The sequence below is a fragment of the Amblyomma maculatum genome, chromosome 1 (genome assembly GCF_055883805.1).
Source record: "Amblyomma maculatum isolate TAMU_Amacu chromosome 1, ASM5588380v1, whole genome shotgun sequence".
Taxonomy (NCBI): domain Eukaryota; kingdom Metazoa; phylum Arthropoda; class Arachnida; order Ixodida; family Ixodidae; genus Amblyomma; species Amblyomma maculatum.
Genome location: NC_139344.1, coordinates 140,448,062 through 140,460,507, shown reverse-complemented (window position 1 = coordinate 140,460,507; position 12,446 = coordinate 140,448,062). Strand labels below are relative to the sequence as shown.

General features: G+C 49.0%; 1 protein-coding gene across 1 annotated transcript in view; it reads left to right on the top strand.

Moving 5' to 3' along the window:
• The window catches only part of LPCAT (lysophosphatidylcholine acyltransferase), a 102,310-nt gene that overhangs the window by 35,404 nt on the left and 54,460 nt on the right, over positions 1–12,446 (top strand). Inside the window, exons 2-3 of the mRNA XM_084589105.1 lie at positions 11,094–11,233; positions 11,718–11,863. Coding sequence (XP_084445231.1) covers positions 11,094–11,233; positions 11,718–11,863 — 286 coding nt within the window. The remainder of the gene's footprint in view (positions 1–11,093; positions 11,234–11,717; positions 11,864–12,446) is intronic.

Here is a 12,446-nt window from a genome sequence, read left to right as displayed (position 1 = left end):
TGAATATGATGAGGCTTACTTGTGAAGTAAAAAAATTGAAATGAACATTTGCCAGCGGGGCTACTGATTCATAGCAGGCTGACCTAATAACGGCAGTATAATTGGTCAGTTTCAACTCTTCAAATTTTGTTTTTGTTTTGATATGGTGACTTTTGACCTAATTCCCGCTGTAATGCTTGTGTGTCGTTGGCGCTGCTGGATGCGAGCCCCCGAAGGTCTGTAGTGAAACGTCGCACATATCTGTGACCGTCAAATAGTGTTTCCTCATGACAAGCAAGTCATAATTTCTTGGTGAAGACATTTCCCTGCGATTTGAAATCGAATCGGATGACAAAATCACAAGCAATCTAATGTTTCTTCAGTGTTACGTCTCTGTTACAAAAACAAAAAGTATATCGACCACTTACGTATATATGGAAGTTGTAGTACCATAACATTCTTTTATCAAATTGACTTCTGACGTGGGACTTATCACAAGAGGCGGACAGAACAAAATGTTGCCATATGCAGAGACGCTTAGTTACGAAAAGGTAAAGCGTGCTTGACTTTTGACATTGCGCTACTTTAGATAATCCTGACGAGTGGGTTGTGCTGTATAGAACAAACGCCGTGACAAATTATTGGAAAGATTACCCTCCCTTCTACTTATAATTAACGGTGAATTTGCAGCCCCAAAACATTCATTTTATCATTGATGTAAGTTAAAGAAATAATACGTTGGATTAGGGATAATTCACACATTACCTTGAGATGCCGAGAGAAGCTCAAAAGCTGGTTTCCTTGTCCACACAGTTTCTTGTCGCAGTGAATGCATTCCAAGTTTACAGTGCTTTTCGTTTCTTTTGCGTGGCTATTGTAACGGAAATGGCCTTCGATGTCTTTGTCAATTCGACAACTGCGCGCGCACACATTATCGTCGGTATATTTAGATTTTTTCGCTATATCTGCCATAACCACACCTGCCATAACCGCAACCATGTCATGCACCCTCGACGCCGAACGCAACAATGCGATAGACCTCGAAGAAGAACGGCAGACCTCAGCTGGAAAGGGCGGAAACTTCCGTCATAAATTACAGCAAGTCGCCGACCACGGCATGGCTGCGTGTCTTCGCTTGAAAAAGATGGCCACGGTAAATGGCGAAGAACATAGCATGTTGTTTAGATGCTGCCTTTTTTTTTTTTTCCAAATTTCGGGCGGCTCACTGACGCCATTTGGGGGCGACTTGCAAGCAGACGATCCAGGAACGATTGGTGTCGATGAGAACGTGGGGCTGAGACACCAGCTTCCACTCGCGATGAGAGAAGCACGCCCACTGGGAGAATGAAGCGCGAACACTTAACCCATGCTACGGGAGTTGTTTCGTTTTTCTTCGACTGCACAATATTCGTCAAGAGAGGAAGACTAGCGGGTGGTGAGCAGGGTGGCAACGCGTTTACACGGAGGAAGAGCAGAGTTTGAACACTGACTAGCGTGTCCCTCCTGCGAAACGATGAGATGCCTGCATGGTCGACAAGCGACAGAGGTCCGCGCAGCCGCCGCGGTGTTCCGAGAAGCGAGAAGGGCCTGTCTTTATATTTCTTTAGACCAACAGGAATACGCCAGTCGGAGGTATAGCGCACAACCAAAAGCTAAAGAAGCAAAAAAAGAAAAAGAATGTTGCGAGAGGAAGAATTTGAGAATTGTCTCTTCTGATTTTTTTTTTGTCTTTTTTTTTCTTAGGCGGAGGGGGGGGGGGAGGGTGACGATTGGCCGTACCGCAGAAAAGCGGCCGGTTGTGAGTAAACGGGGGTGCACAAACGCGAGAGGGGGCACTGGTAAGTGACCACACAAAACGAAAATAAGAAGTGAGGAAAAATAGGGGTAGTGCAAGTGTACTGAAAAACTAAAGAGAAGAGGAGACGCAGATCTTCACTCGCGCATTCACACGCTTGAGCACCGCGCACACATCTCGCTCTGTCGCCCACACTGCCACTGTCTTTGTAACTCTCGGCCCCGGTGACAGAAACGCACTTAAAAATACCTAAAACTCACAAACTCCCAAAGGCGCGCGTATGTGCAGTGACTTACTTTCCAAGAAATGCCGAGGGGTTCCCGGGTCCGCGCTTTGTCCGCTAGTTGAGATCGGAAACCGGCTGCGGAGCGGGAAGAGCAGAAGCCAGTTTACGAACAAAAGGCGCGCCTGCCACTTTGGCTGCAAGCTGTAAAACGGAGGGGAGGCCCTCGATAAACAAACATGTAAATGAAAAAGGCGCAAGCTCACGTAGGGTATGAGAAAGGAAGGACTGCAAGCAGTCGTGTCACCTGTCTGTTCTTCAATGATTCTTCGAGAAGGGCATATTATATTTATCTTTTTATGTAAGGGTTAATTTAATATCTAGTGAATAATAATAATAATAATAATAATAATAATAATAATAATAATAATAATAATAATAATAATAATAATAATAATAATAAAAGAGTGGATTGCACTGATACAACTACTTTCTTTCGTTTTAACTCGTACCATATACATAGCAAAAGCAGATTTTATTTACTAAAATACAGTCTTCGTGGGGTGACTTCTCGTCAAGCCATTTATCTCTCGTCTCTTCTGCATCCTTGTTCTTTCCATATGCCTCTCTGAAACCTCCTCTCTCGTGCCATCCTCCCCAAGCAATTCCTTGGTTGCTGGATCTTGCGCTTCCCTCTTTTCTACTATTCTAGCTTTTTTTTTTCTTCCGAGAAGTCGACATACCCACGTAGGTCTGGAAATCCTTCGAGTTTGCGCAGACTTTCTTTACTTCCCAAACTCGCTCGGAATGGTGGCGGGATCTTGTTTCACCTTCTTTCGAGTTTGCAGCCGTCGTCCGACCCCACTCGTTTGCCGCGCTACACTTTACGCCCCTCCCCCCCCCCCCCCAACCCCCTCTCCTTTTTTTTTTCGTGTCGAACGCAAACGCACAGACGCAAACTGTTCGTTATGTGCGCGTTGGTAGCCAAAAGAGTGTACACGACAGGCATTATGAAAGGTGTTTTGCCGGCTATTTTATCGCTGTGGGAAACAATAATTTCGACCTCACAAGCCGACCTCACTAAGTTACGACCTCACTCAACTTCAAACTCACGCATGAGGTTGAGGTCTCATTTGCTGACCTCACTCAAAAATATTTCAGGTGTTGCCGACCTCACCTCAACCTCACCTCACTCCGTGAGGTTGAGGGCATTTTGAGGTTGAGGTTGACCTCGAGGTCGAAACCTCATGAGGTTGCCCACCTCTGGCGGAGGTGGCGTGCAAGCGGGCCGGAGCAGCCGCGCCGCAACGGCGGTAGCCGGCTGTGAGCAGCAACACGCTTGCAATGCCGTTGGACCCGGTACGGCTCAACGATCGTCAAGAAGGACTCAGTTTTGATATTCGGCTCATTATTCACGGGAACAATAAGATTTAGCACACTTTTTCTTAGTTTTTTCGTATTGCCGGCACGCACGACTCCAAGCAGCAGCCGGCTTGATCAGCGGCGAACAGCCGTCGGGCGGCTGTTCGCAAGATTTGCCGCGGGAAAATCGCTCCATGTGGGCCAGCCTTAAGTAGCTCAATTAGGCTTAAATATAACGTTAAAAATTATATTTGTGTCAACGTTTTTTCTTTCCCTGTTTTCTTTTTGTAGCCCGCTCCGTGGCCTTCAGGTTCGGGCTGCTCCTTTACGAAGCTGAAGGCCGCTGACGACCGCCTTTATCGCGAAGGGTTCACGACTTTGCCGTGTAGCTGCGCGTCAAACGCCTTTGGAGCAAAGAACCTTAATTCTCAAGGCCTTAAATGACAGAGGTATCTTCAGGGCGGAACGGTAGTTGTCATTAGTCAGTGATGCAGTTATTTACCAACGTGATTGATGTAGTCAATAATTCAGAATGCAGCACTACAGACTGCCTCAATGCGTCGAGCTGCAAGCTAATGCGAGAGAAAATAATTAATAAGAAAATTTTTGTATTACGGGGAACTACATCATTGCGCATGTACCGTTTGTTTCGAAACCGCTTGGGTTGCACGCTCAAGGTGAGCAGCTCCAGCTCTAACGTCATGGCTTACCCCCCCCCCCCCCCCTCCGCCTTTAATTTCTCGTCTTATGGGGGGGGAGGGGGGAGGAAAGCCAGTTTTCCCCTCTATTATGGGAAGCGTTTCCTGGTGCTTGAACCCATCGTGACGCATCTCCGCACCGCTGGGGAGGGTGGAGGTGGACCGACTTGGATAACGTGCACTGAGTGGTGATCCCACGTGTCCTTGGCAATCGTGGTGCTGTTTTTGAAGGCAGTAATACCCGATCACTTTTAGCCGTATTTCATTCTTTCACAGCAGACCCAGCTGCTTCGGGCTTCCCGTCGCAAATTGATATGCTTCATGCATTCCCGAGGCGCTTTGAGCAAGCTTCATTACCAAATACGAAAACGCATTCCGACACCTTCTTGCACTTGGATCAAGTTCGCCTTCGGTGCGCACTGCGGGCGATCCTGAGTGCGAGGCCAGTGGCACGGCGAGGACTGGAACAAACATGCTTATCGCTCCAGATACGCCCTTCAGACTTGGTTGGGCGTTGGGCTGCGGGGTCATAGCTCGCGTCGTGCAGCTTGGCTGGACACATTGTGAACGGCTTGTCAAATGTGTCTGCACGAAAGTATGCCCTGTTGTCGCTTTCTTTGGACAAATAGTGATGCGACACAGAAGGCAGAGGTCTTGCGCAGTGCCCTGTTTGTTTGTTTTGTTTTTTTTTCTTCTATTAAACTGTTGTGATATGTATATAGTCTCGTTAGTGTGTGTGCAACGGTCCAGAAGGACGCTGGCAAAAATAATATCGCGGAAGCAGTTCTCGGGGCATCCTTGATTGACTGCGGGCTCGATAAGTTGCAATGCTGGCCTTTATATATATGGCGGCTCACATGAAGGTCTGGAGCGAAATATATGTCATCGTGCCGATTAAGCGGGAATTTCGATTTTTATCGACTTGGCGACTGAGTTTGCCGCGAGATCGGCGGCCTTCAATGCTGCATAGATGGTAATCGGTCGTCCGCCTATGCGAAACCGGTCCGCGTGTGTCACGCGCATAGACGGGCGCTGTGAACACGACGTTGCTTCGCGTGCTTCGATGCCGTGCAGTTTTGCCTAACCGGGCAGCAGCTTCACTTCGCATGCGCTTGGTTTGCTGCTGCTGTCTTGAGGCTTACGCGCCGCAGTATACGTCTCCCCTTGCGCACTTATTGTTTGGTGCACTTGAAATGAACTGTTGCTCCGCCGTGGTGGTGCAGCGGTTGCAGGACGCTGGACTACTGTGCCCATGGATGCGGGATCGAATCCCGGCCTGGGCGGCCGCTTTTCGATGGGTGCGAAACAGCAAGGTGCCCGTGTGCTGTGCGATGTCAGTGCACGTTTCAAGAACCCCAGGGGGTCGAAACTTCCGGAGTCCTCCACTACGGCGTCTCTCATAGCCTGAGTCGCTTTGGGACGTTAAACCCCACAAACTAAACCAAACCCGAAACTAACTGCGTGCCATGGTCGGCGGCGCAGCCAGTGCCTGAAAATGCTTTAGTGGTAGTGGAATCTCATCCACGATATATTACGTCTAATTGTAAGTCTTCATCAAAACTGACTGTCATGACAAGTTTGGTAGATCGCCACTTGTTGGTACGGCAGTTAAAGAATTGTCGAGTTCCTCTCGCGCTTATCCCATCAATTTGTGGCTGTAATGCACTGCGGAGGGTAGTGTATAGACTTCATTTGGGAATCCAGTTGTATTCCACTGCTATTCGAACGAGTAATCGCTTTCCTGTAGCCTTTTGGCGGTGGCTGTTCCTGGCGCTCGCATCAAAGCGGAGAACTTCCAAGAACGAATGTTCCGTTTTTACTCGGTATCCTCAGTTGTTTACGGTGGTTCGAGAAAAATTAGTTTCAACTGTTGTATGCTTGAGCGGGAGTTGTAATGCGCTTTGAAAAAGCATCCGTGCCGTGCGCAGTTTGAAGCACGCAACGCGGGGAGATTTCTTAGCACTCGTTGGACATCCGCTACAGGCCAACTTTTAGAGCCTGTGCCTGGTACACAAAGATTTCGCGTCGACACTGACATGCTGTATACTACGAGAATTCACTTTGTCTCGGATTTCCACTTCGTGTTCGGCATGCAGCGCTCAATGCGTTGCTTATTGTTTGTTTGTGAGCTTCTTTCTTTACAGGGACGTATACTGCGCGGCTTTGCGTGAGCAGCGCTTATCCGTCTCAGCAGAAGTTGGCGCGTGCACGTGGTGCCGGAACCCGCGCTGTGGTTCGGACACCGCATTTCTCACCCACCATCCGGAACGGCGGTCGGGAGAGCAATCTACGCTATCACGCATTTTCTCGCGTACACTTCGTATAGCGCGAACTATAGCATCTAAAAGCGCCTCGGGAAGAACGTGGGTGTACTATATACCTCCACGTTACCACCATGACGCTCCTTACCGGAGCGACATTCGCATTCCTGTGTATACATTGGTTAAATCAGGAAATATACTTTATCGTTGTCACAATCCTTCTGGTCGACTGCTTCTGGCGTCGTGGAAAATTTAGGTTGTCCTTAGCATCCTTAACGGGCGTTCAGTTAAGGGAATTGTAACGTTATTAGGTTCTTGACAACGCATATCAAGTCTCATCGATTATACTATCCAGCCATCGCGCCCACCATGAGTGCACTCAGTACATCCGTATAGCCTCCGCTGCTCACTGCACTTTCTACATCAAGTTTGTATTGCGAAATGTTTTCCGGCTTTTGCTTTCTTTTTCGTCTTTTTTTTTTTTTTTTTTTTTTTTTTTTAAGCATCCGCTCGCGCTAGTACATTTATAGATGCTGTCGACGATTCCTGTATCGGGCGATACTTGTGTATGGGCAAAAATATGTTGATTTTTATCGCTTTGGCACGGTACTGAACAATAAGTAGTGGTTGAATTGGTAGTTTTGTTGCAGACGGCATGCTACGAATCTGTATAAGCAACCCGATGCAACCATGGTGGGGCACACGCAGGGCAGTGAATGTCCGACTCCACCCCTCACCAGGAAGCTGCATGCCTTCGAGCTTCGTCGCGAAACGTTATCAGCTTGGGAAGTCCGAGTCTATCTTCGCAGTCTTGAAAGTTTCGAGTGGTTCCGGCCCGGTACAAGGGACATTCTCGAGAAACTGCGACTCGAGCAAGGGGCTCTGCTGCCGTCATCGATTTGAGCACGTAAACTCGCGATAAGGGAAATGTGTATCGTTAAAGCGTACTTCGGTTACGGCCCCCCTTGACTACTTCACAGCTGTGTTCGCATTCTCATGAGTTATACGCGTAGCTACGGCGAGAACTGTGGGATGGTCGAATTCCACGTTTGCCACCGTTATTTCGGAAACAGCACAACGGGTCGTAAAAAGACTGCCAGGTGTTTCGTCCTCAGCTGAGACGAAGAAATGAACGCGCACGACACCTACAGCCCCCCCCCCCCCCCTCTCTCTCTCTCTCTCCGCCTCTCCCGTCTGTTTTTAGCTCGCCTCAAAAGCCGAAAAACACCCCTGCTCACCTGAACAGGTAGCGCTCGTCAAACGTCCTTTGTGTTCTTTTTTTGCGATAAATTTTTTACTTAATGAACAGGTGTGAGCACGGCTGTCTTCGGTTACCACATACCTCGATGCTGTTTGGCCTCGGATGGCCATCGCCGTAAAAGAAGAATAAAAGAAGCGCTCAGTTAAGAATTCTTGTGGCCTGCTCCGTGCAGAACCCCTAGCCCGACATCCAGCGCTTGGCACTTGGCGCGAAGAAGTTCGGATGCGGAAGTGCCCCAGCATCGGCTTGAGCTTCCGATCTCGGGCTTTCCCCATACCGCAGGCTACGCACACGCGTTCGCCGAAAGGGAAAGCTGCGCCGCGGCATTGACCCTGCAGCGGTGTGTGTGGCCAAGCAGAGCGGGATAGTGGTCCGGTGCTTCCCGTGTGCTCGCTATCGCGCCTCCTAATCTCACTCGGCGCTGGGTCGCCTCTTTGGACCGATGGAGAGAGGGAAATGCACAGTGCATCTCTCCTTCGCCTCTTCCCTGCTCTGCGTCGTCGGGGCAGTCCACGATGTGAAGATAGGGCGATGGCGCACTGCCGGTGCTCCCAATAACTCGCACATGCTGGAGATGCCTTGGCCAGATTGTGACCACCGCGAAGAGGCAATTCATCGGAGATATTCCCAGCTATACGCAGGCGCCGCGGGCAAGTTCTTAGCTCGGCTTCCCGCTTTTTTTTTTTTTTTTTTCGGCGGCAAGATAGCGGTTTGTTTCCTCGGTGAGCTCCGTTGCTTTGCATTTGCAGCCACTCGTATACTGTCTGCACTACCTTGACATAATTACATGCACGGGCCCGCTAGACACGTGTGCGCATGTGATGTTCTGACTAGCGGATATCACTTCGGAGAACATTTGTATACTTTTTTTCCGACACCCTGAGTGAGATCGTCCTTCGGAATATTTTCTTTCCCCGAGTTTTGCTGATTTTTTTTTTTTTTTTCAAACCACCGTGTAAATAGACCATATTTCGCCTTGTCCACCGATTGCTACAAACCTAAAGTTTGGCGGTGCCATGAAGAAGCTAAGACTCTCGCTTTCCGTACTCAGTGCATACGAGGTGCATCCGTGTCGGCCAGCCTTGAAGATCTTAGAAGGTAGCCACACTGACTGCGCTCACTTCAGGGCATTGGTCCTTTCGAACGGTCCCATGGGCATTAAAAAGGTTGGCCACTCTTCCACTGGCGCCACGCCTCCTGTATGCAGTGCTGAACTTATCTGGCTGCCTGAGACTCTCAGCCTTCTGCTTTTCATCATCTGCGCATTAGAAGTGGCGTGGCAAGGAACCTGGTGCGCGAAAACAAAAACATCTGCTCCGTTTTCTCAACTGAGATTGCCCTGGGGAGCTGATTCTTGTTCTTTTTTTTTTTTTTTTAAGATTCTGTCACTGGCCCTTCTCAGTCAAGTGCCGTTTTAGTGTAATTCATTGATCTTCATTAGTTACGAAATGCAGGCGAAAAAAAAAAAACCGTTTGCGTACTTAGTACGTAGCTGTCATCGTATACATGGTTCACGTCGACAGTAAAAAGTAAAGAAGAAAAAAAAAACAATATGGTACATAGTTTGAGTATGTTGCCGTAGGCGAATGAAAGAAATTCTGTAGAAAACGCCTGTATCATACGATCCCAAGTCGCAATCGCGACGTGTGGGGATGGAGAACAAAGGGAAAAGGTTCATCCGAGTATGATGCGACCAACGACCTGTATTGATGCCGCATTCCACGCTGTGCTATCTAATCCGCGCTGCTCTCTAAAATAGCTTGAACTTAGTGCATTCCCCAAAGATTGGAATTAAGGCATGAATCAGGCGTCTATATTTCCTGTTTTCGGTGTCCGCCGTTACCTGCCCGCGTGTAGAAACGATCGGTCCCGCGCGGTTGATCCTCAACAGAGAGCGGCCGTGTCTTTGACAGCACACACTGCATTCAGGGCCATAAGTAGGAAGAAATGTTATCCATATGAACCATGCAGGTACCAGACAAAGATAACGCATGGGTTTCCGTGGGAGTAAGCAGAGCGAAGAAAATGCGCCGTAACTGTCTCGAAGCGCCGTGTGCTCCTCCTCCTCTTTCGATCGCGCTTAGCGTTCCCACCTAGAAGTAACCAGCTTAATTAGTCTACAATATATTCACCTCTTTTCTGATTTCCGCCAGTTTCTATCCCGGAAGCCCTTTAACGCATTAAAAAGCTACATTTTTAAAAAAATTAGTAGCAAGCTTCTTTTCAGCACCATGTAACCACATTTCCGAGAGGGACGAAGACCTTGCGTCCTGCGTTCACCTTCATGTAGCCGGAAGGTGCGAGGAAATGCGATGCAAGGACGGCGAAATTACAATGGCGTCGGCGGGCTGCTTATCGCAGTCATCTGTGACAAGTCCGTAGGAGGTCAGCGGCTCAATTTTTTACGCTGGCCTGCCGCGTAAGGCGCGTTAAGGCGGTTAAGGCTAAACGAAGGTGCAGTGCCGTCGATAACCTTCGAGAATGGGCTCGCCTACTCGGGTCGACCTTGCGGGGCCATGGACGAATGCCGGTTCCCCGTACGCATGGCTTGACACTGCAGCACGTTATCGTCGAAAGCGAAAATGCACCTGTAATGAGATTTCAGTGCATGTTTAAAAACACTACGTGGTCGAAAATAACGTTGAATGATCCAGAATTGTCGTCTTATACATCACTTCCAGGCCTCATAGCTGTCACGCGTACATTCTATATCCCCGTCCACTTGCCACTGCACCTAACTTCAGGCACAACATGAAGGCGCGATATAGTTCAACGAGGTGCGCGAAGCAGGGATTAATTATAAACCAGCACTACAGTGATCGCGCTTTTTGTATTGCCAGAAGGAAAAGTATGTTGGCCACGTGGGCTTTCACACACAATGAGAAAAAAATAAGCGCAGCAAGGACGATTGCAAATCGACGCGTACAAGACACAGACATGGTGCTTTCTGTATGTCCTTCCCACCCTTGCTTTCCATGTACCCTTTGCTTTCATCGTGTGAAACTAGTTTAGTAGATTAAAGTACGAGCTCTGTGCTTATATGAGGTTCTGAACTCTGCGTGTGTATATATATATATATATATATATATATATATATATATATATATATATATAGAGAGAGAGAGAGAGAGAGAGAGATTGTTTTAGGCGTTATTTATTCTTAGTTCATCGCAGCGGGAGGGGTCGATGCGTATCTTATTCGTTTCTTTGCGTCTTAAGACACAGGAATCATTTCGCTAACACTTGATGCATGAAGAAAGAGCTGTGGAACACATTTTCGCGCAATTGCGCAAGCAATAACAATGCACGTATAAGTTTTTCTGCTCGACAGAATGACAGAGCGGATCCTCGGAGCGCATTTCTTCAGTCCTGAAAGCAGGTATACCGGATGATATGAATAATCAAGTCATGGCGCAGTTATTATTGTGGCCGGCAGAGGTGATTTCGCCTCGATCGAGAGACAGTGTTCGTACTTGTCCCGCAATTGCTACACTGTATGGTTCATGTCTCGCAGACTACACACAACTGAAGGCTCCCGATGAGATCGACAACATGACGAGGCGGCTGATCGACGGCTCCTACTCGACCCCGAAGGACCTGGCGCCCAACCCGTTCCACTATCGCATCCACCTCACACGAGCCGACAAGATCAAGGTGCGTATGCTCCGCGGTTAACTGCGCCTCTTATAGTCGCGTATGGTCCACGGTTAACTGCGTGGTTCTAATATGTCCATGCATGGTGGCCAAAGCGCCGCCCGTCGGTAGCGCTGTCTCCGACTTTCACCACGCATTGGGTTCTGCCGCTGTTACTCCATAATATCATGTGGCTGAGAAAAGAGCGAGAAATGTCAATAAAGAACTTTAGTGGGACGATCTTTCTGGTATACTGGGTCCGCCCGTTCGGCACGCATACAAGAAACACTTCACACATTTCCTGAACGATGGCGGCGAGATGGGTCGCTGTTTTTATGTAGCCTCGCAAGGGACCGCGTTTTTTCTCTCCGGGCAAGTTTGCGCGTAACTCGTGGGTTAAGCAAATTAATTGGAATTAATGGCGCCCATGGACGCCCGCTCAGCGTTGTGCGCCCTGTGCTGAGGTCAGAGGTGCTACAGGTGGTCGCTCTGCTTTACATGCCAGGTGGCCCTGATGTCGGTGATCGTGGTTCCTGTGCGCATCGTGTTGATCATTTTCTTCCTGCTGCTGACCTGGCTGGGCTGCTACCTGGGCCAGCTAGGCCTCTCGCACAAGGACCGAACCGAGAAGCCTCTCTCGGGATTCCGCAGGTGCGTCCTTCCGTCGCTGCCAACACCGTCGGTCGCGGAAGGCTGGCACGAGCATGTTGCCACCGGAGGCATGTCCTGCATGGTCTTTGGTTTTACGCTTCATTCTTTTCATCTCTGTGCACGTGTAGTGATGATGAGGATGTTGAAGAAAACCTCGCTGCTAGTTGGTAGGCTTCGACTGACTCCGAGCGTTGATAAAGTATCTCATTTTTGTAGAAAAGTGCCCCTTTTGTTTTGACGTTTTGGCTCATCATTGCTGCGTTCCTTTTGCAGCTCCCGATACAGACTCGCTGGGCAGGGTTTTCGTGCCTGTCAACCCGTTTGTGCATAGCCTTGCCTCGTATCAGCGCACTAGTTCCTTAGCTAGACCGCTCTGAGCGTTACCTGCCTGGCGTCTCTTATACGGCGGGACTGGTTCAAACACTGGGCGCGGTGTTTGCGCGGAGTACATATGGCGCGGTGAGTTTGATAAAGGGGAAACAAAAACTGCGCTCCTTTCGTGTGCATGTTGTCGGTGCAGAAGAAGCGCCTTTCCCCGGCCGGCTGCCCGCGAGCTTAGTTTATTAGAGGTGTGTCCGCGGGA